Below are 21,106 nucleotides of genomic sequence, written 5' to 3' on the forward strand. Positions count from 1 at the left end.
GTGCTGCCTGGCACACAGGTGGCCAGGCACGCTCCCTGGGCCATCATTCACGGGGACAGTGACACGCAGGTGCTCCCTGAAGTTGTGTAATGTAGAGGCCTGGAACTGCACACCTGCATTGAAAAGCACCTAACAAAAAGGAGATGAATGAATGACTTTGTGAATTAACGTCTTCATAAATGAATAGGTAAATGACCATCTTCCCAGCAAAAAAAAGAAAAGCAGGTTTTTGCTAGGCTTTCAAATCCAAGGATTATTTTTTAAAACTACTAGTAAATCACTTCTTTTCAGTATAAGAATGTCAGAATGGACTGCTCGGAAGAGTAGTGAGTTCCTTGTCACTAGAACTAGCAAAACAGAAGGCAGATAACCTCCTGACCAAGATCTTGGGGAGAACGAACTGAGGTAACCTGGCTCCCCCTCAAGGCAGTACAAACTGCTTCCATCTCTTGTCTCCGGTAAGCAGGGGCAGTGCTTTCCACGGCATCAGTGCACCCTTGCCCAGGGCTTCTCCCTGTTCACACAGAGAAAGGCAGGATAGAACAGAGCTGCTGGACAAAGTCCCCAAGGATTGAGAGTCATGTGGGTCTGGGCTCAAACCCCAGCTGTGTTCTCTGCATGTGTCCAGAAGTAATCTGCCAGAAGGAGTACTAGACATGGAGGCCAAGCCCTGGCTCTGCCCCTCTGTCCCGAGGAAAGACATTCGGTGCTGCTGGGGATGGCCAATCACGATCTCAACAGTGCTAATATTGTGTTCCTTTTAAGTTTCCACTCCAGGCTTTATATCTTTTATACCTCGTTTACAGGTGTTACTCCATTTCTGCTTGAAGAGAATACACAAATAAATACATCAATTCTCCAAAGAAAGTCACAGAAATTGCTCAATTATCATATGTAATTTTAGGATAAAAATGAGGGAAACAAAACCAGACTACTGTTAGTTTGAGATTAAAGTAGAATGCCTTTTTCATAAGACAATAAAGGGTGAACGGTGGTGTCCCAAGCCAAATAATGACATGTGCTTATTCTCCTTTTAGAAGCTAGAAATTCAAAGTACAATCTGAATGTTTTGTGCAGTCTTCACAGCAGTCCCAAAGCACTGCACATCCCTAAAAGACAGCGGAAGTCATTATTCTTCATTAAATAGTCAGCCAAATCAAAGAAGTCAAAAAGCTGACAGTTTCAAGGTAGAGCATCGATTTAAAAAGTTCTCAAAAGTAAAGGCTCACCCCCAACATCATCTCACAAAATCTTTCTTCCCCACAAATTAGTTTTAATTCCTATGGCCTAAGTCTCTTAGTACTAACTTTATAAAAAAGTTTCTCTCTCTCTCCCTCTCTCTCTCTCACACACACACACACACACACACATTTTTCAAAAATGTTAAGTTCCTGGAATTTCCTTTGCCTTTTTCTGCCACAGGGCTTTTACACATGCATAAAAAACTGCTTTCCCACCCTACCACTTTCACCTATTTAAGTCTGGCTCCTTTTGTAAATCATTATTTCCCCAGAAAGCCTTCCCTAACCCTTTAAATTAGGTCAACCTTGATTATATACTCACAGTATCATATACTTTTCATACCTAGCATTTAGCAAAGTTACAGTTTTTCGTTTAGTTGTGAAATTGCTTGTCCCCCCCGCTGGACTTATGTTGTCTAATACAACAGCCCCTAGAGAAATGTGGGTATTTAAATTTAAAGTCACTAAAATTAAACAAAATTAACAATAAGTCCTTTAGATGCCCCATCCATGACTCCAGTGACCAAAGCCACATGTGGCTAGTGGCCACCATGGTGGACAGCACAGAATAGGGCACTTCAGCCAGAGTCCTGTTGGACGGCACTGCACTGACATGAGCTCCGTGAGGGCAGGGCTGTGTCTCGCTCCTCAGGACAATCCCAAGAGCAGTAGAGCGCACAGAATAAACCGGACACTCAACAAACATCTGTGAGGGCGAGAGGGGAAGATAGAAACTATGATTGCTTACTTTATAAATTATGTACCACTTTATAAAAAACCAGAAAGAGGAAGGAAATTATGTAAGTTTTATTACCTGATTAGAACAGAATATTAATAGTTACTTCTATAACTTAAAACTGTATGACACAATTCCAAATATTCTAGAATGCCCGCTCCCTATTCAACAAATATTAATATTTGTGAGTACCTAATATGTCCCACACGATACTACACAAAAATTTAATTCAGAACAGCTCACAGGCCTAAATGTGAAAACTAAAACAATGAACTTTCTAGAAGAAAACATGATACTACCATGACCTTGATGTAGGAAAAGATTTCCTAAACAAAAATTAGCGCTAACCAAAAGGAAAAGAATGATGATAAAATTAAGAAATTCTGCTCATCAAAAAACATTAAGAGAGTGGAAAGCCTAGGCACAGACTGTAAGAAGATGTCTGCAATACCCACGACTGACAAGGGACTAATGTCCAAAATACACTGAGTACTCCTATCAAGGATTTAGAAGGTAAATAGTCCAATTTACAAAATGAGAAAAATATTTTAACAGACACCTCACAAAAGTATATACCCAAATAATAAGCATATGAAAGGTGTGCAACATCATCGGTTAACTGAGAAAAGCAAATTGAAACCACAATGAAACACCACTATACATGGACCAGAACAGCTATAATTTAAAAGACTGACGCCCGGCACGGTGGCTCGGGCCTATAATCCTAGCACTGTGGGAGGCCGAGGCAGGAGGATCGCTTGAGCTCAGGAGTTCAAGGCCAGCCTGGGCAGGAGCAAGAACCCGTCTCCACTAAAATATAGGAAAAAAAAAAATTAGCCAGGAGCCGTGGCGTGCACCTGTAGTCCCACATACTCGGGAAGCTGAGGCAGGAGGATCTCTTGAGCCCCAGAGTTTGAGGTTGCTATGAGCTAGGCTCACACCAGGGCACTCTACTCAGGGCAACAGAGTGAGACTCTGTCTCAAAAATAAGTAAATAAAATAAAATAAAATAAAATACTACCAAAACCAAGGGGTGGTGAGAAGCAGGAGCAAGGGAGAGCTCACACATAGTCTTGGTGTGTATGGAAATCAAAATAACGACTTTGAAAATCTGTTTGGCTGTGGATCTATTAAAGCCAACAAAAATGTGGGCTTATATCCACCAAATACACACACAAGAATGTTTATAGTAGCATCATTCATAATACCAAAAAGTGAAAACAACCCAAATGTTCATCACAAGTAGAATGGATAAATTGTGGTATTTTTACCCAATAGAACACCATCCAGCAATAAAAAAGAACAAATGTAGCACAAAGCAATATTCATGGATCTCAGATATAATGTTGAGTGAAGAGAAAAAAACAAGGCTCATACACTGATTGATTTTGGACTTCTGATCTCAAGAAATGTAAAAGAATACATATGTGTTATTTTAAGCCAAATAAAAAATAAAACAAAAGTCTGTATGCTATATTTATTTCTTCTATATGAAATTTAAGAAGAAGCAACACTAATCTACAATGACAGAAGTCATAATTATAATTATCTCTGTGGAGAGCTATTCACTGGAACAGGACTCCAGGGAACCAGACGGGTGCTGGAAATTATTTATATCATGATCTGGGTTGTTACACAGATGAATATGAAAATAAAAATTAAAATTCATCAAGCTGTAAACTTAACATTTATGCTCATTATTGTATGTAAGTTATACTTCCATTAAAAAGACCTCAAATACCATTTACAACACAACAAAAATGACGTATTTGAGAATAAATCTAGTGTTAATAAAATACTGTAAGACTTTCACAGAGAAAATTATAAAACGTTATTGAAAGATGTTAAAGAAGACAAATAAATGAAGAGAGATACAATATTCATAGATAGGAAGATTAAGAATCATAAAAATGTCACTTTTCCCCCAAACTAATCTGCAGATTCAATGTAGTCCCAATCAATATTCTAACAGACTACTTAGAGGAACTTGACAAACTGATTCTAAAATTGATAGGGAAGATGAAAGGTCATGTAGTCAGGAGACTTGGCTCCCAGATTCCAAGACGCATCAGCACAGGAGAGGCAGAACAAGCAGCGACTGGGACTACCTGGAGGATTCAACTCACCTGGGATCCAGAGAACGATTAAGAGTTTTTCAAGAACACAAGCAGAAGGAAGATAGGCTATTCCCAAACTTTTCTACACATTAGAATAATTTGGGGAGCTTTTAAAAACCCTAGTGCTAATGCAATCACAATGGCTAGGGGTGGAGCCAAGCAGGTTTTCTAAGATCCCCACGAGATTCCAAAGTGCAAAAACGTTGAAGAACCACTGGTCTATAATTGTAGGCCGCAAATGTGAGGGCATGGCAGGTCAGAGAAATGTGAGGAATCCAGTCTTTCTGAATATAAGCCAAACGAGGGAGAAGGGTGGGCAGTGAGGCTAAGTGGCAGCAAGGGGGCAAGACCACGCAGCCTGCAGCAGAGACACAGTCCTGGGGAAATGGATGCCTCCGGAAGTTGTACAACAGAAGAGGAACAAAATCAGATTCTGCTTTAGAAATAGGACTGTGATGACAATGTGGAAGACAGTAGAAAGGGGGCAAAATTAGCAGCTAGGAGGGCAATCAAAAGACAAGTACAGTGGTAATGATGAGAAATGGCAAGGGCCTGAATCACAGCAGTGACGCAGATGGGGAGAGAAGGGTGGGAGTACGTAGAAAACAAAATTGGCAAGACTTGGTGTGATCAACACCATGAGCTAACAGTAAACCATCCTGCAGTGATCCATAGCAATCATCCCTTTCGTCTTTGGACAAAAATACTCTTAAATCTCCTCTACTGAACACCTACCTAATTTGTTTCACAGTGAGTCATCATCAGCTTGGTTGGAAAAGGCAATAATGAGAACAGTGAGATCAATGGTCCGGAAGACTTGAGGCTGCCTGAAATAGGATCACCTGTTGCTGATGAATGGCAAACACCTGGGTTTTCATTCTATCCTGGTGGTTTAGGAAGTTATTTTCCAGCCCAGATTTAAATCAAAGAACTGATTCAACCTTCCTACCTGCAGGGATAGCAGTGGCTAGGGGTAAGTGTACTTCACGGGTTATGAGACTGATGTCTGGGGCAAGAATTCAGCTTAGGGGTGTTGTAAAACTTTCTGTATCGAAGAAAGCCCTGACACTCAGAGATGTGCTCCTGAGAGCCCCAGGGAGCAGGAGCAGGCTGACCTTTCCCTTGGCTAAGCAGTCATGCTGTGAAATTCCAGTTTGTGAGTCAGAAGGCTGGTAGGTGGCACAGGCTAAATATAACAATAGGCAGGCTGTCCGACGCATCGTTAACCTTTTTCCTGCAGAACAAAAGCAGATAACCCACTGAACACAAAACAAAAGCAGTGTATAATATGACGAATAGCCAACACAATCCAAAAATAATTGCAGATTTGCATTAAAATGTAAGATGTGAACTGATTTAAGCTGGAGACAGCTGGAAAATGTAAGATGTAGAGAGCTAGAAAAATGCATTGTGCCCACCCTTATGGTGACAAAAAAAAAATAGTTGGGTAAACTAACTTTCCCTGACTGATCAGAGAGCTGAAGTCACAGGAAAAACAACTAACCTGAAACGTGGAGAGAGACAGCTGTAGGGTAAGTAGGACCCCAATGTTGCCGACACAAGACCCTGCCAAGTTCCAGGCGAGCCAACAAAAAGGTTCAGTGGGACTCTTCAGTGTGGGCTAGCAAGAGTATAAGGCCCTGGGGCTCAGACAGGGGCTGTCCACTGCATGCAGGCTTTTCTGCCAGGAGCCCGCTGGGAAGATAAAGAAGGACCCTGAGAAGGCTTCTCCTTGGAGCCCCTGCACCAGGCCAGTCTCCCCATCTCCCTTACAGAGTCAAAGCTGGGTGAAGAAGTGTGAGGGCACTGATAGAAACCCCCCACCACTTGGGGAGGGGAACAGCAGCCCAGACTCACTTCCCTGTCTCCCTACAAATCAAAAGCCTTACAGGCAGGCAGCTGGATGGGGCAGAAGAGTCGCAGCAGTGACGTGAGCAGATGAGAAAGTGTTGGGGGAGCCTAGGAACAAAGTAGAAGAGGACCTTGGATAGAGCTCTCAGGAATTCTGAAATTTGATGGCAAAGAGGAAAAGGAAGAGTCTCCAGATGAAATGGACAAAAAGCTACCCCAGAGGCAGAAGGAAAAGCAAGAGTATGGGGAGAGAAAGCATCTGACAGGCACAGAGCTAGGAGCTGAGAATTAAAAGGCAAACAGGACCCTGGCCCTGCCCTCCGAGTGCACATAGTGGAATCAGAAGGACCAAAAGTGCAGGCATAGTTCCATTTGTGGGGACAGGTGCGGGCATGGGGGTGCACCCAGAGGGGTATGGGGAGGGAGGACGGTAGGCCGAGGCCATGTCTAACCTCCTCTCACCACTATAGTGAGAACATGTAGAAAGTGCCGTCCCAGCATCTGAACGTGGTGAGCACTCACATGTTTACGCTCTTTCCGTCCCCTGCACTCCAGCCACAGGAAAAAACGCAAGTTTCAGTAAAATCTCTGGCTGCCTTCTTAATAAAGCACATGTCTGTGAAAAACTCAATCTAGGAATTGCAAAGAAAAAAAGAATTATGGCATTAATATTCTAATCACCTTTGTCTTTGAATTCTGGGTAACTCGGGATTAGTCTCTGTTCTTTAAAAAATAAGACTGAGAATTCCAGAAATTAGTATTTATTTTCAAGAGGAGAAGCAGACTATGAGAAAGACATTGAATAACTGTCCCAATTTCAGAGCCCAATAACAGGGAAAGGGGCAAGGTATGAGAGTGAATATTGTATATTCAAAAGTGAAAGCTCTCAAAATTAATTCCCAGCCACAATGATAAGTTGAAGCATCCATTATCATTAAATTGCAAGGAAGCAAAATATAATGAAATGCCACACAGAAATTTTTCTTTAAAACTAGTCTCCAATTCCCTGACAAAAAACTGAACTGATTTGAACAATTCTAGCTTCCCACAGGCAGAATTTGTCTTCAGCCTGATAAACACGAGGCATTTCAGGCAAGAAGAAATGCATTTTCCTATGGAGACAATAGAGTCTAACAGGAGCTCACCAAACTGCTTGACCAGATGCTAAACTGTGTGCTCTCAACAGCATTTCCACAGTCTGCCCCTGCTCTCCAGCCCGCCTGGCACTCTCCTGGTTAAGCCCTGCATGCCTCACCCTCCGACAGTCACCTGCCACACCCGAGTGAATCTCAGAGGGCACTTCCAAGCCAGCTTGCTCACCTTCTTAAAACAGAGTCTCCATCATACCAACCTTCTTTCAAGAAGCTTTCAGTGGCTCCCCAGTATCTTTCCAATAAAGCCCAAATTACTTCTGGAGTTTCAGGCCTTCCACAGCCTACCTGAATCTGCCCTTCCCACCCAGAACCTCTCTTACTCCTGGACCCTCTGGGCTGCCCAGATTTGCCTGTGGCCCCCACCCCTACCCGGTGGCATTGAGCTCATCCCTAAGTTGAGTCTCTTGCTTGCCCTTCTGGGTGGATGGCTTTTGTCAACAGAGCGAACAGGAAGATGAGCAGGTTTGGAGTGAATTACAACATATCAGAGTTTAGACAGGTTGAATTTGAGGCACTTTGGGGACTGTCAGGTGAAAATGCTGAAGCCAGCTAAAAATACAGAAGTGGAATTCAAGACCAGAAATAAAGATCTCAGAGTTGTTATCATAGTGTTGGAGCCTGTGAAATCATTTAGGGAAAATACGGTGTAAGAAAAGGATTAAGGACAAAATTGTTAGGAATACCAAGAGTTGCAATGCAGACAGTGAAGGAGAATCAACAGGAAAGTCAGTGTGGTAATGGGAGGGCCAGGACAGAGAAGCATCTCGGCCTGAGAGGAGGACTGTGTCCAAGCCGGTGTCATCTGACGAGGACTGTTAAGTGGTGACTGTGGAACAGGGACTGGAAGTCAGAAGCCTCATTTCAGCAGGCTGAAAAGCACAAGAAGGTGAGAGAGTAAAGGGGAGAAGAGGAAGGAGTAACTAGAGAGAAACTGTGGTGTGGAAAAGGATTTATTCTGGTCTGTACAGATTTATAAGATAGACAAAGATTTAGTTTATCTGCTGAGGGATTGGTACAAAACTGCTCCAACCTCGGGATGCAGAAGACTCCCCCGGGGAATGAGCCAGAAACACAGACCCCAGCCCAGTGCCCACAGAGAGAGATGTGGAAGAGCTGGGTGGGCCGAGGAGTCTGCATTTCATTAATAGCAAGTACCCTCTGACACAGGTCATCCAGGGACCATGACTTAGAACAACACTGGCAAGTTCAAAAGTCCAAAGAGAGAGGATAACTGATCAGAACACAGGCCAGAGAATTAGCCTCTGGTGAGAGCAGCGACAGTCTTCCCCCAGGATCAAATAGATGCAGAGGAGGAAGCTGAGGAAGCTTCTGCCTGGCGGCTTCCACTGATCCCTGAAAGGGTCATCTGCTGAGAGGAAGGGGTGCAAGAGTAGGGAAGGGGCCTTCAAAAGGGTGGCACACTGATAGTAGCCAAAACTGGGCACATATTTGTCCATATTTTTTGAATGAATGAATGTTGAATAGTGGGAGAGCCCTATGATGCAGATAAGCACATCTTCCCCACAGCATTAAAATTCGTGAGATTAAATGAATGCTACTCACCAAAGTCAACTGGTCCCTTCCCCAGATACGAAAGCAGCAGATAACTCAAAGGACAGGGTTTACCACCCACTCCCTCTCACCCTCCCATCTGCCAAGGGTGGGAAGACACCTCACGTGGACTGGTATCATATCCCCATTAAAAAAAAAATCAAGTGTCCATCTGTGCAACAGAACTATGACATTCAGTTCCCAAGAAACCAGAACTTTATCTTTATAACCACCACAAAGATGCATCTAGAAATATTGTTCCTTTTGTTCCCTAAGGGAGGCAAGAAGCAAAAAACAGTAAGACAAACTCCCATGGTAAGCAGGGACCCTGGCGCTGTGTGAGGCCTTGGAGAGACTCACTTTCCTGTTTTGTAAAACACATTAGACCAGATGACATCTACCATCTCACCTCATTCTGTGATGCCAAGGATCACTATTTCCCATATTGAAATGGAAATGCCACATTTAATTATCATGTCTAACAGAAACTGTCAGCAGGGAAAGCTGACATTTCCCTCCTTTCCCTTACAAAACTGAGAACCAAACCACAGACAGAGAAAACCAAATTAAAGAATTAATTAATTGAAAAGGAAACCAAAAGCAGGTGATGCTTTCATTCCACTGTCAAGAAACAGCAACCCCTGAAGATAGCTTTCATCTAAAGCATCAATCCCAGTAAAATCAAAATACTAATTTATCAGTCTCTCTGATAGCTCACTGTGCTCAGACACGTCCCTCAGACATAGAGGGCATATGCAGCAGACTGTCTTGGTCTTCTAGATAATACCTTGATGAAAAACTTCTTGGACAAAAATAATATTCCATCTCATCAGATGAGAAAGCTATTACACAAAAGTATTATTACCGAGACATTTCTAATTGTTTCATTCTTCTAAAAACTTTTTCTTGTAAAATATAACACTGATTGACAAAACTGCATGAAATAAATGGATAGCCTAATGAATTATTATGAAGCAAATGCCATGGAAACCACCACACAGGTCAAGTAATGGGATTGTGCCAGCCACCCCGCGGCCCCGATATACCTCGCCCTAGTTCTCATCCTCTTCCTGGCCCCAAAGTGCCCACTGCCTGGACTTGGTGGCATCACACCCTTGCTTTTCCTTGTCATTTTACCACCTGAGCATGCAGCTGTGAGCGCTGTGCTTTAGCAGTGCCTGTTTATTTCCAAATACATCGTTTAACTCTCTCTTCAATGCAGGTAGCCCTTTTGTCCCTTTTTATGTTTTCTTTTGTATGTGCCAAATATACATAGCTTAAGATTTGCCCTTTTAACCATTTCTAAGTGCACAGTTCAGCAGCATTAAGTACTTTCACACTGTTGTGCAATCATCACCACCATTCATCTCCAGAACTTCATCCCTTTCCCCTTATAATTTACTTGAAGAAACCAATTCGTTTGACTGCAGAGTCTCCTGGAGTCTGGACTGCCGACCGCGTCCCAGGGTGTAGTTTAACAAGTTTTTGTGTACTCTGAAGTCCTGTAAATTAGTGGTTAGAGCTAGAGTGGTGATCAGCCTCAGGGGTGACTTTGGGGGCAACACTGATTCCCAAAAGGTGCTGTGTTCTCCCAGCAGGAGGAACATAATGTGTGGTTGTCTCCTGTTTTGTTATGCGGATTATTATTATCCATTAACCTATGAGGGATCTCAAGATGGTGATATTCTAGTTCTATCATCCCTTTTTCCACTGTTAGCTGGAATATTTCTATAAAGAGAAACTCTCCTCATCAACTATTCAATTGTCCAATGGTACAGTTTGTATAAAACAGCAGAATAAATACTCACTACTTACCATTTTCAAAATAATGAATCGGTTCCCCATCATTTTCCAAAGGTGAACAATTCTTTTCAGCAGCATTGAAAACTCATAGATTGAAACACAATTCTCTTGATTAACACTCAGATTGCCAGAGGTAGCCTTTTCAGGTTGGGTCCTTTCGACACAACCTTAGTACTACTCTCTAATCGCTCCCCTGTACGGGTTTGACAAGATGTTCCAAGGTCACCTTGCTAACTCCATGTCCTGCTCCAGACCTGGAATTGGCCATGTGCATTAGGAATGTCATTGCTGCTGGGCTGGTCTGTTTCAAGGCTTTAATAATGTACTGGGCTAGGAGATGGATGATTGAAAGTTAGAATTTTAAATAGCTCATGATTTCTTACTGATATTTTATTCAAATTCTAGACTATGAGATTTTTACTTAATCTCTTATATTTTACATCAGTTTCCTCCTGTCTTCCATATAAGAATCCTAGTTCAAGACCAGACTCAGATGATAGAATTAGATGATCACAAAATTAATCATTTACTTTACTCCACATTAATACACAGTTTCAGAATATCAATACCAACACTCTCTCTACCAAAATAGTTACTGAAAACAGTTTAAAAATAACTTTTGCATATGATTTCCCCATGTTCCCCTATCTTTTAAATTATTATGATATATGGACATTTTAAGAGCAGAGTGCCATGATATAATATATTCTCCCTTTCAACGCTCATCTAGTCTGAGCTATACAAGTAACTGTATGTTCAAAGCTCACCATGAGTCCTTACAACAATGTCTCTCTACTCATTCTAGCTGTCCTTCCCTAGTAGAATCCTCAAGAAGGAATCATGAGAACATAATCCTTGCTTTGCTGCATGTTGACAACAATTTATCTAAGTCCTTAATGCCTAAAAGTTAGTATGACTGGACCTAAAAATCTCTGGCTCACATTTTCATTACACAGGTATCTAAAGCACCCTATTCTATTAACTTCTGGCATATATTGTTGCTGTCAAAAAGTCCAATGATAATATGATTTTCTTTATTTCATAAATCACTTGCTTTTTGGCCTGAAGGCCCAAGAGATTTTTTTCCCCCCCCCAGGTCCAGTAATTTAATCAGAATATGTCTCGGTCATTCTGGGTCAACGTTCTCAGTGTGCCCATTTAATAAATAGCTTTAAGTACTTTTTTAATTTCAGAAAGTTTTCTTGAATTATAGTTTTTAACATGTTATGGTTCTATTGTTTTGGTCTCCTTTGGTGTCTCACAGCTGATGAGATATATACACACACACACACACACACACACACACACACACACATTTATATTTATATGTGCGTATATATGTTAGATCTTCTTTGCCTGTCTTTTAAATGTGTCACTTTCTCTTTAATCATTTTTCTCTTATTCTTTTTTTTCCTTCTTTTCATCTTCTGCTTCCCTTAATGTATCTGTTAGATATATTCTACTCACTGGAAACTACATTGATGAAAAAATTTTTTCAATTCTTTCCTGAGTTCTATCCATCTCATTTCTTACTTTTTCTAATTCAAATTTATGTTATTCTTTTGCACTGATATTATTTCTTAATGTCTTTTAGCTCATTTTGAAATACTTATAATTTTCATCAGCTTTTGAGCATGTTCTTCTGGCATGCTTTCATGGTTTGTAGGTATCTGATTTTTGTTTTCATTACAATAACTTTATAGCGTATTTGACCATATTTGTCCTTTTCTGTTGACTATTTTTACATGAAACTAGTTTACATAAACTTTTAGGAGGGATGATGAGGATAGCTCTTTCCACTGATAAATCTACACTCTGTACTCTATGTTTCTAGGCAGTTGTCAAAAACATGAGGGCTTATTTTCCAGTCCACTTAGCTCTGCTCCCCTCTGCCACTTGCAGCTGGACCTTCCCTTTCCTTTGCTCCACCATCTCACATCTATTCCTGGCAGCTTCTCCCCAGCTGAGTCTTTGCACTCATCTGCTATCGAAACATATAAAGCCCCTCCCTGTTTCAGCTGTTGATCTCAACTTGGCCCACTGAACTGCCCAATGAGTACCTGCTGACTGGGGATGCCCGGGTCTGTCAATTAACTAGGTCCGTGGGGATACTCTAGTATCTGGTTTTGTTGTATATTTTGCCTATGTATGTATTTGGTTTTCCTATCTGAGTTTTTCAGTGTATTTTACTGGATAATTCAGAGATATCCAAAACCTAGGACAGTTTGCCACTATCTTCCAAGACCTCTAATCTTAAACATAAAATTCTAAGAAATCAGATTTCTGGGTATTGTAAGTATCATAGGAAAAGGATATATCATTTTCTAGGTGAAAAGTTGACTACTTTTACACTAGGCTGATTGTGTGAGTGAGAAAAATAGAGTGATAGCTCTCAAGAATTTGAAGACAATTTGCTATCTTTCATTTAGAAATCAAAACAATAGTAAAAGTAGGTGCTCTACAAAGTCATCTTCTCCTCACTATTTTTTAATTTTAAAAATACCAAACCTATAGAAAAGTTACTACAATAGAAATGAATACCCATATTCCTTTATCTAAAGCCACTAATTTTTAATAACTTGACATGTTTACTTTATTTTTCTCTATATTCACATTCACACAGTATTTTTTTTTCCTGAACCACAGCAAAGTAAATGGAGGCATAATTATCTTTCACCCTTCCTTAAATACTTCAGCATATATTTCCTAAGAACAGGAACATTCTGCTACAATTTCAATTTCATTATCACATTTAATATATTTGTCATTGATATAATGATATTATCTAATATATAGTATGTATTCAGTTTCCCCAATTGTCTCAAAAATCTTTTGTTTTTAAATCCAGGATGTGATTAAGGATCATGCATAGTATTTGACTGTCATATTGCTTCAATCTCTTTAATCTAGAAACTTCTTCCCACTTGCTCTTATAAAATAGGAATTATGAAATTTACTTTACAGAGTTGTTGGGAAGATTAAATAGAAATAAAACAAATAAAGTGCCTAGCCCATTCTTTATACACAATTATTGACAATGCTCAATAAATATTAATTTTCTTCCATCTGTCTACAGCCCACACTGAATCCAGTATCCTGGATTTGTGTGTCAGCTATATTTATTGCTGTAAATTTTAAAAGTGGCATCTAATTTCAGTAACCATAGTTAACGTGAGTCCAAAGCAAATTGAGTCCACATGTGGTCCCAGTTAGAGGTTTCTGAGTCTGTCAGACTGTGAGCCACCAAGGAGTTCTTCTCCCAGTCCCAAGAGGCCACAGTGAGCCTCTGCCACTGAGTTTGCAGCTGTCTGCAAAGATGGCCTCATGATTCCTTAGACTGAACTGCACATAGCAATGCACCACCTGTGGACCACATTTGTAAGGGTTCTGTGTGTCCACCTTTCTCCTCTATAAACCTTGACCTGGTTTCCTCTGTTAAGACTTGCCCATTAAGATTCTCTGTCTCATTCTACCATTTGCTGTGTAAATAACTGGCCAGAACTTCTATTAACCATTATCAACAAAGTGGGCATCTAATTAATAATAATCATGTGCTGTTTCGCATTTGTGCTGTATCTAATTAACCAGAAATTAGGCCAGCCTTACATTGACAAACCACTTGATAACTATAATTCTAGTTCTGATTTGGTTTTATTTTAAAAGGTAGAAGAAGATATTCCCAGGCTACGAACCCCAAACTGCAATTTTACTCTCAGCTTAGAAGGGGAGAGCAAATGCCCAGTCCCATCTGTAACAAAAGTCAGGAACACAACAACAGAACAAAATAGGCCTGCATTGGACACATAAACCCAAATAGCCACCCAAACACAAAAAGCCAAGGTTTCCACCCAGAAGCCTTCTATACAATTCCACAGGACAACGTGACACAGGTGGTCAGTGGCAGAAGCTTCAGTCACAGTCACTTCTAGGTGACTTCACTTCTAGCCCGGAAATCTTCCAAGACATACCCCTGGGATAATATTCAATCAAGCATTCCTAGGACGGGTGTTGGACACCATGTATCCTGCCAAACTCTTTTCTTGGGAGAAAGAAGTCAGAACCTAGGTAACTCTCTGTCTACTGATTTAAAAAAAAAATGTAGTTCAGTGGTATAAAGCAGTTTACCAACAAAAATCCATTTCATCAGACATTTTAAGTCTTGGTATAATTTTAAATCTACCTGACTTTTTTCTAATGTGTCCAACACTAAAATTCTTTTCTTATCTTTGTTAATATTATAAAAATAATGTTTTATTAAGTACCAGGATTACATAAGGAATCTCATTATGACTGTTTAACATATTAACTGTCATGTGAGTTGTATTTAACTCATGGTTTTGAGCCTGGGGTCTCCTGAAGCAAAACCTAGGCAAAACCCTGCAATTCGTTCATGAAAATCTTACTTGTTGATGTTCTTATTGTTACAATTAATATGGACAAATTAATTCTAAAATTGTGGATTAAATGAATGGAAGTCAATAAATTTTGTTTTTCGTTAAAGTTTTCATTAAATTAGAAAGGATCGTTTTGTTTTCTAAGTTTTTATTCCATTTTCATAATAAAACACTGTGGCCTTAAGGAAAAAAAAATTTTTCTAGTGTGGCAGTCAATGTATTAGACATTACAGAGAGCTCAGACAGCAAATTCTATGGAGGGTGTTATGGACACTATTAGGAAAGTGGGGCCTTTGGGGGGTGATTAGGTTTAGATGGGGTCATGAGGGTAGGGCCCCCGTGATGAGATAAGTGCCCTTATAAGAAGAGAGAGAGACACCATAGCGCCCTCTCTCTACCACGTGGGAACGCAGCAAGAAAGCCACCATCTGCAAACCAGGAAAGCAGCCCTCAGCAGAAACCCCTCATGCTGGCACCCAAATGCAGACTCTCAGAACTATGAGAAAATACATTTCTGTTGTTTAAGCCATGTAGTCCATGGTATTTTGTTATAGCAGCCTGAGCTAACACCCCCCATAGTGCCTCCAAATGAATGTTTAAATGCATGCTTCATAATTTGACATAATTAATCTATGAAATCTCATCCCTAATCAGTCCTAATGTTATAATAAATATAAATTCCCATTTCCTTCTCACTCCATCTCCAGATAGAAATCACCCGACTTTGAAGGAGAACTTTATCATCACAGCTAATTAGATATCTAAGGAATCACAGCAGTTATACTCGAAAAAATGCAATAATTCCTACATTCCACTAATTTAGAATGACCTCCTGGCAAGTGAGTACAAAATTGTCAAGAGTGAGAATTAAGAAGTCGTTTAGCTAAAAAGTACTTGTATTACTTTCAGACACATACAATAAACTCACTCTGCTAACAAAGTGCCCAAGAGATGTCTCAGGCAGCTTGAGTTAATGAATGACAAGTAAGTTACAAAGAGAAAACAGCAGGCATCAAGGATGGTGATTGCTACACTGTATCTTGGATGTGATGTGCTAATTAAAATTAGGAAAGCGCTTACCGTCACTCAGATCCTGGAGGAGGTTCTCCTGGCAAGAGAAATCCAGCTTCACCTTGATGTTGATGGTGAAAGTGGCCACCTTCCCAGGCTGCAGAGGAAACTGGGCAAGGGTTTCCTCTAGGTTCCAGCTCAAGAAGTCACCGTACAATTTTTCTACAATAATAATAATAATCAAGATGATGTAACTAAGGCAATATGAGATTTACCAGTCTCATAGAAAATTCTGGTGCATTCTCAGAAGCAAAGTAAAAAGCATGTAAAATGTCTTAGATCAAAGTACCAAGAAAATTCCAGAATCCAAGAGGTGTTGCAAGACAATCACCCCTGTTTATAAACAAGGCACAAAGAGGAGGAAGAGCAGGTCATCGTTAGAGGCACCGAGCTTCAAGCCAAGTTGTCTTTACTCCTAGTGAGCAGCTCCTTCTTGCAAAATAAATGTTTTTTTTTTTGTTCTTGCCGACTAAATCAGAGTTAAACTATTAATAAATTTCTCCACAACAAATATTTTCTGTATCATATCACCTTAAAGAGAATGAGATCCAAGTTTAGTAGGGGAAGCATATTCAACACAAGAGACCCTTTCCAGAAAAAGAGAATACAAAATCAGAAATAGAGAATGAAGTACAGTACCTATGAAAGGGTCTGTGGAGGAGAGGCACATCCTTAGCTTGCTTGCAAATACACCTCTGTGTTTCAAAGATCTGAGTGTCGACTCAAATGGCCCTGGGTTTGGCGCCTTTTTGACACTGACTGACTGGAGTATCATGGAGAATAATGATTCCTTAGAGCCAAGGTTTCTTCGTGTATAAAATGGAGATAACAACTGCTACATCGCAGGGTTGTTTTACAGATCAAACAGAGTAATGTCTGTAAAGCACTGAGAAGATCACAGCGAAACGTACTGAAGGGAGGAAGGAGCACAGGAAGGGCACACGGATGTTCCCTCCTTCATTAGACACTGGGGGTGGTGTAAGACAAAATTAAGGCCTGATGTGACATGCTGCCTTGACAAACCCAGAGGGCCTCAAATGGCCTCCCCACAAATCCCCTTCCCATTCTGCTCCTGCAAATAATGTCCCTCGGCCAAACAGCCCTCCAGGTCACAGAGCCAGGCGCAGTCCTGCATATCCCTGCTTGTGGGTTTCAGCCCTGTGCCAGCCTGGAGGATGACTAAACGAAGCCAATCACATCCTCCCACAGGAACTGGGGCACTCCTGCCATCTTCACACCACAACACAGGCCTCCCACAGCCACTGGGTTGTTCTTCACTCTGTTCCTGAGTGCAGCCCCCATGTGACCCTGTGCGGCACGGGGTCCCCCTCCCCTGGGCTCTGCGTAATATACTAATAAACTGCTCTCAGGCTCATCTGTCCAGCATGAGGTGTGTGTGTGGCTATCCCCATAGGGTAGGGCAAGAATCCCTCCTCACCAACAGGGAATAGGAGGCCATTAAAATAGGTCCCTCCTTCTACCAAGAAGGCCCAGCTCTGTTCTCTGCTCTGGCTGGAAAAGCCTAGCCTCTTGGCCCTGCTAACCCTCCTCCAGTTGTGCCTTCAGTCTTAGAGGTGGGAGCAACTTGCTGCTCTTCTTACCATGCCCTTTTTATGAACCAGTTTTCTGTGCTGAATTTCCTCTGTCTGAATAAGGAAACTGAAGCTCAGAGAGATTAGGTAACTTGTCCATGGTCACAAACTAGGGAAAAGATCTAGAATTCCAGAGCCAAATGATTCCAAAGTCATTATGTTCACTTCCTGCATAAAGATACTTCATGTTAAAAATATAAAGTTCTGGTCTTAGGACCCACAAACCAACCTTGCAGGAATTTAGTAGAAGATAGATAGCTTGACCATGGTCCACATGAAAGAAAAAAGATCTGTGGGGTTTGCTAACTGCAAGAACACAAGGCCAAACTGTGCCGCGAACGCAAAACAAGTTAACATCTTCCTGGCCAGAGGTGTGCTCAATCACGGCACAGTCCCTCCAGAACTGATCAAGCTCCAGCTACAGCATGTCTCACAGACGACATTCAGTTCTCTTTGTTTCCTTAAAGAAGGTGCCAACAAACAGGGACAGGTTCAGGAGACGGTATCCTTGAAAGGTGTTTAGAAACAACATCACATTCATTTATTTACTTAGTTATTCACCAAACACCTCAAATGTGCAGATACTTTCCACGTGTCACTTAATCCTCCCAATAATCAGTAACACAGTCGTCATTATCCCCACTGGAAACAAAGGCAGTTAACACATGTCCCTGAGGTCATTCAGCTGATAAACTGAAGCCATGGCCTGTGACAGGTGCTCAGTAAATACCAGCTGCCCTTCAGCATCACCCACTCCACTACCTTACAAGGTATTCAGGAGTTTTGTAAACTGCTGTTATCACATTATTCTAGAATGATCTAGGAAAAGATAGACACGAAAAGGATGAATTGTTGAAAGGGTTGGTTCCTGGAAAGTAAGGCTCTAATGACAGTGTAAGGGATTAATCACCATAGGGTGGGATGGCTTCAAGAAGCTGTGGATGCTCAAAGATTCTTACAGGAATTTAGAAACAGAAATGGAAATGGAGAATTTGAGGGACGTATTAGCCAAATCTCTAATAAGGTGGGAGAAGGAATGGGTCAACACAAATAATCTAAAGTAGAAGTACATCTCATCTAAGATTAGCTACTATAATTATAGTATAAAAATATAAATATTTCAGCCAAAGTTTTGGGAGCAAAGGGTATAAAATGCTGATTCTTTAGGCATTTAACTTTGATAATAGTTACTGAATTATCTGTCCAGAAACCTGCTTCAACATACAATACTTGGTTCCCAGATACTCAGGGGAATGTGGGGACACTCACATACATGATCTATCCTACAGAAGGTAAGTCAGAAAGAACAGAGAACTGCAAGGCACGGTGGCTCATGCCTATAAACCTAACACTCTGGGAGGCCGAGGCGGGAGGACTGCTTGAGGTCAAGAGTTTGAGACCAGCCTGAGCAAGAGGGAGACCCAGACTCTGCTAAAAATAAAAAAAAATTAGTCTCGCCTATAGTCCCAGCTACTTAGGAGGCTGAGGCAGGACGATCGCTTGAGCCCAGGAGTTTGAGGTTGCTATGAACTAGGCTGACACCACGGTACTCTAGCCTGGGCAACAGAGTGAGACTCCATCTCAAAAAAAAAAAAAAAAAAAGAAAGAACAGAGACCTGTCTTCAAACTGGAAAAGAACTTCAAACCCATCTCACAGGTGAGAAAACAGAAAGGAAAAGGAAAGAGTCTGTTCTAAAATCACACAACCAGTTGGGCTGTATCTTTCTTCCCACTCCTTCAGAAAGGCCCTTAGGACGTCTTGGTTCATTACTACAGAAAGTACCTGGCTTCCTTCCTTTTGCTCTTTTGAGAAACCGATCCCACCTGTTCTCTCCAGCCATGCCAGTTCTCTCCCTGATCTCTCCAGACATGCCACTTCTCCCCCTATCAACCCAACTTCTTCCAAGAAGCACCCCCAGGGCAGGCCCACCTAGCTCCACTTGCTTATCACTCTGTAAGTATTCAAATAATCTAAGTGGCTGGAAGGCCCTCAAAACTATCTAGTCTACTCTCCTACAAAATGCTGAAGTCCCTTTTTACTGTGCTCTTCTGTAGATATCAACCATATGTAAGTCACAGCAGAGGACATGGTTAAAAATCAACTGAAACCAATGGCCTGGGGTCAAACCCCAGCTCCACCACTTGCTAGCTTGCCCTTGGGCATGTTACTTTCAAGGTGGCTCAGCTTTCCCTTCTCTTACAAGTACAAGGGGGGGAAATAATACCTAGGGCTGTTGTGAGGGTAAGAGAATTTAAAACAAGGAGAGTGCTCAGGACAGTCCATGGTACCCAGTAAGTCTTACATAAGCATTTGTTGTTACTACAATTATTCAAGTTTGGCAAGAACACCACCAATGACAGGGACTTGCAGCCTGCCAAGCCTGCTACTTCCATTATGGGACAGTTCTAATATGTTTTCAAGTGTCTGAGCTCCAACTCTGTGTCAGGCACTGTCTGAAGTTCATACTCTAAGGACAGAGGAGGCATGTGTGTGCAAGCCGTGGTGCCAGGTACTCAACTTACATCATACCTTTAGTTCTTGCTAAACTCTCCATACATTAGCAATGTCCACCTTATATAAATGAGCAAACCGGGATTCAAAGAGATCAAGTGTCTTTCCTAAGGGTACAAAGCTAGGACGTCCAGATCCAAGGGTTGAACTCTGGCCTTTGCACACATTCACCCTGGCTCCACGCTGCATGGCAGCTCTGGACAAAGTTTCTTCCTCTCTCCACACAGCAGCTCCCATGCCTGTGTGGGCCTCAAGGAGCAGCTCCCGCATCCTGGCTCTAGCTGGGTATCCAAGTTATAAAACTTCTGTATACCTTGATTTACTCATCTATAAAATGAGTTGTCATGCAGAATCAATGAGTTGATAAAAGTCAAGTGCTTAGAACAGAGCCTGGCTTAGAACTGCACTCAATCAGTGTTAGTTACTCCTCACTCCTCAAAGCCCAATCTCCTTTTCTTAACTGGATAATCTTCGTTATTCCTTCACCAGTGCTGTGTGAAGTGAAATAATTCTTGCAGAGTATCTAACACCATGCTTGGCATTCAGTAAGCGCACATTAGTGTTAGCTGCCATCAACGTCCCTTCCCGTTCAGTGACTCATAGGCCCTGGAACTCAGTAGGCACTCAATAGTGGCAATGCAGAGCATATAAATGTATGCCAAGACATCATTTTAGATTTATCATTAGAACAGATGGAAAAGACTTATGTGAAAACAGTAGAATACTAAATTGATCGTACAATATAATTTCAACCACATAAAAATATTCACACAGAAAAAACAAAGAAAATATAGCTATATGCTAACATTGGCTGTCTTTGAGACATGGGATCATGGGTAATTTCAAATTGTTTTGTATTTTCTGAATCTTTTACAATGAGTATATATTACAGTTTTACAAACAAACAAATATATTTACACACACACATATAAAACCATGTTAATAGTTCACTCTTGAGTCCAAGTTCATCACCGCACCCTCCACTTACTTCCTCCATTTACTACAGAGAGAAGCCCTGTGAATCTTGCCTACAAGTCCACATGCAAGAGTGACCATGCTGAGGGGGGAGGAGGGAGGAGGGGAC

General features: G+C 41.3%; 1 protein-coding gene across 3 annotated transcripts in view; it reads right to left on the minus strand.

Moving 5' to 3' along the window:
- The window catches only part of TRAPPC9 (trafficking protein particle complex 9), a 660,607-nt gene that overhangs the window by 474,528 nt on the left and 164,973 nt on the right, over nucleotides 1-21,106 (minus strand). For 2 of the 3 annotated variants that reach the window (XM_012648141.1, XM_012648142.1), the window contains one exon: nucleotides 15,928-16,080. The exons of the other annotated variant lie outside the window; for it this stretch is intronic. In XM_012648141.1, coding sequence (XP_012503595.1) covers nucleotides 15,928-16,080 — 153 coding nt within the window. The remainder of the gene's footprint in view (nucleotides 1-15,927; nucleotides 16,081-21,106) is intronic. 3 annotated transcript variants of the gene reach the window in all.

Source organism: Propithecus coquereli, unplaced genomic scaffold (genome assembly GCF_000956105.1).
Source record: "Propithecus coquereli isolate 6110/MARCELLA unplaced genomic scaffold, Pcoq_1.0 Scaffold28, whole genome shotgun sequence".
Classification (NCBI taxonomy): Eukaryota; Metazoa; Chordata; class Mammalia; order Primates; family Indriidae; genus Propithecus; species Propithecus coquereli.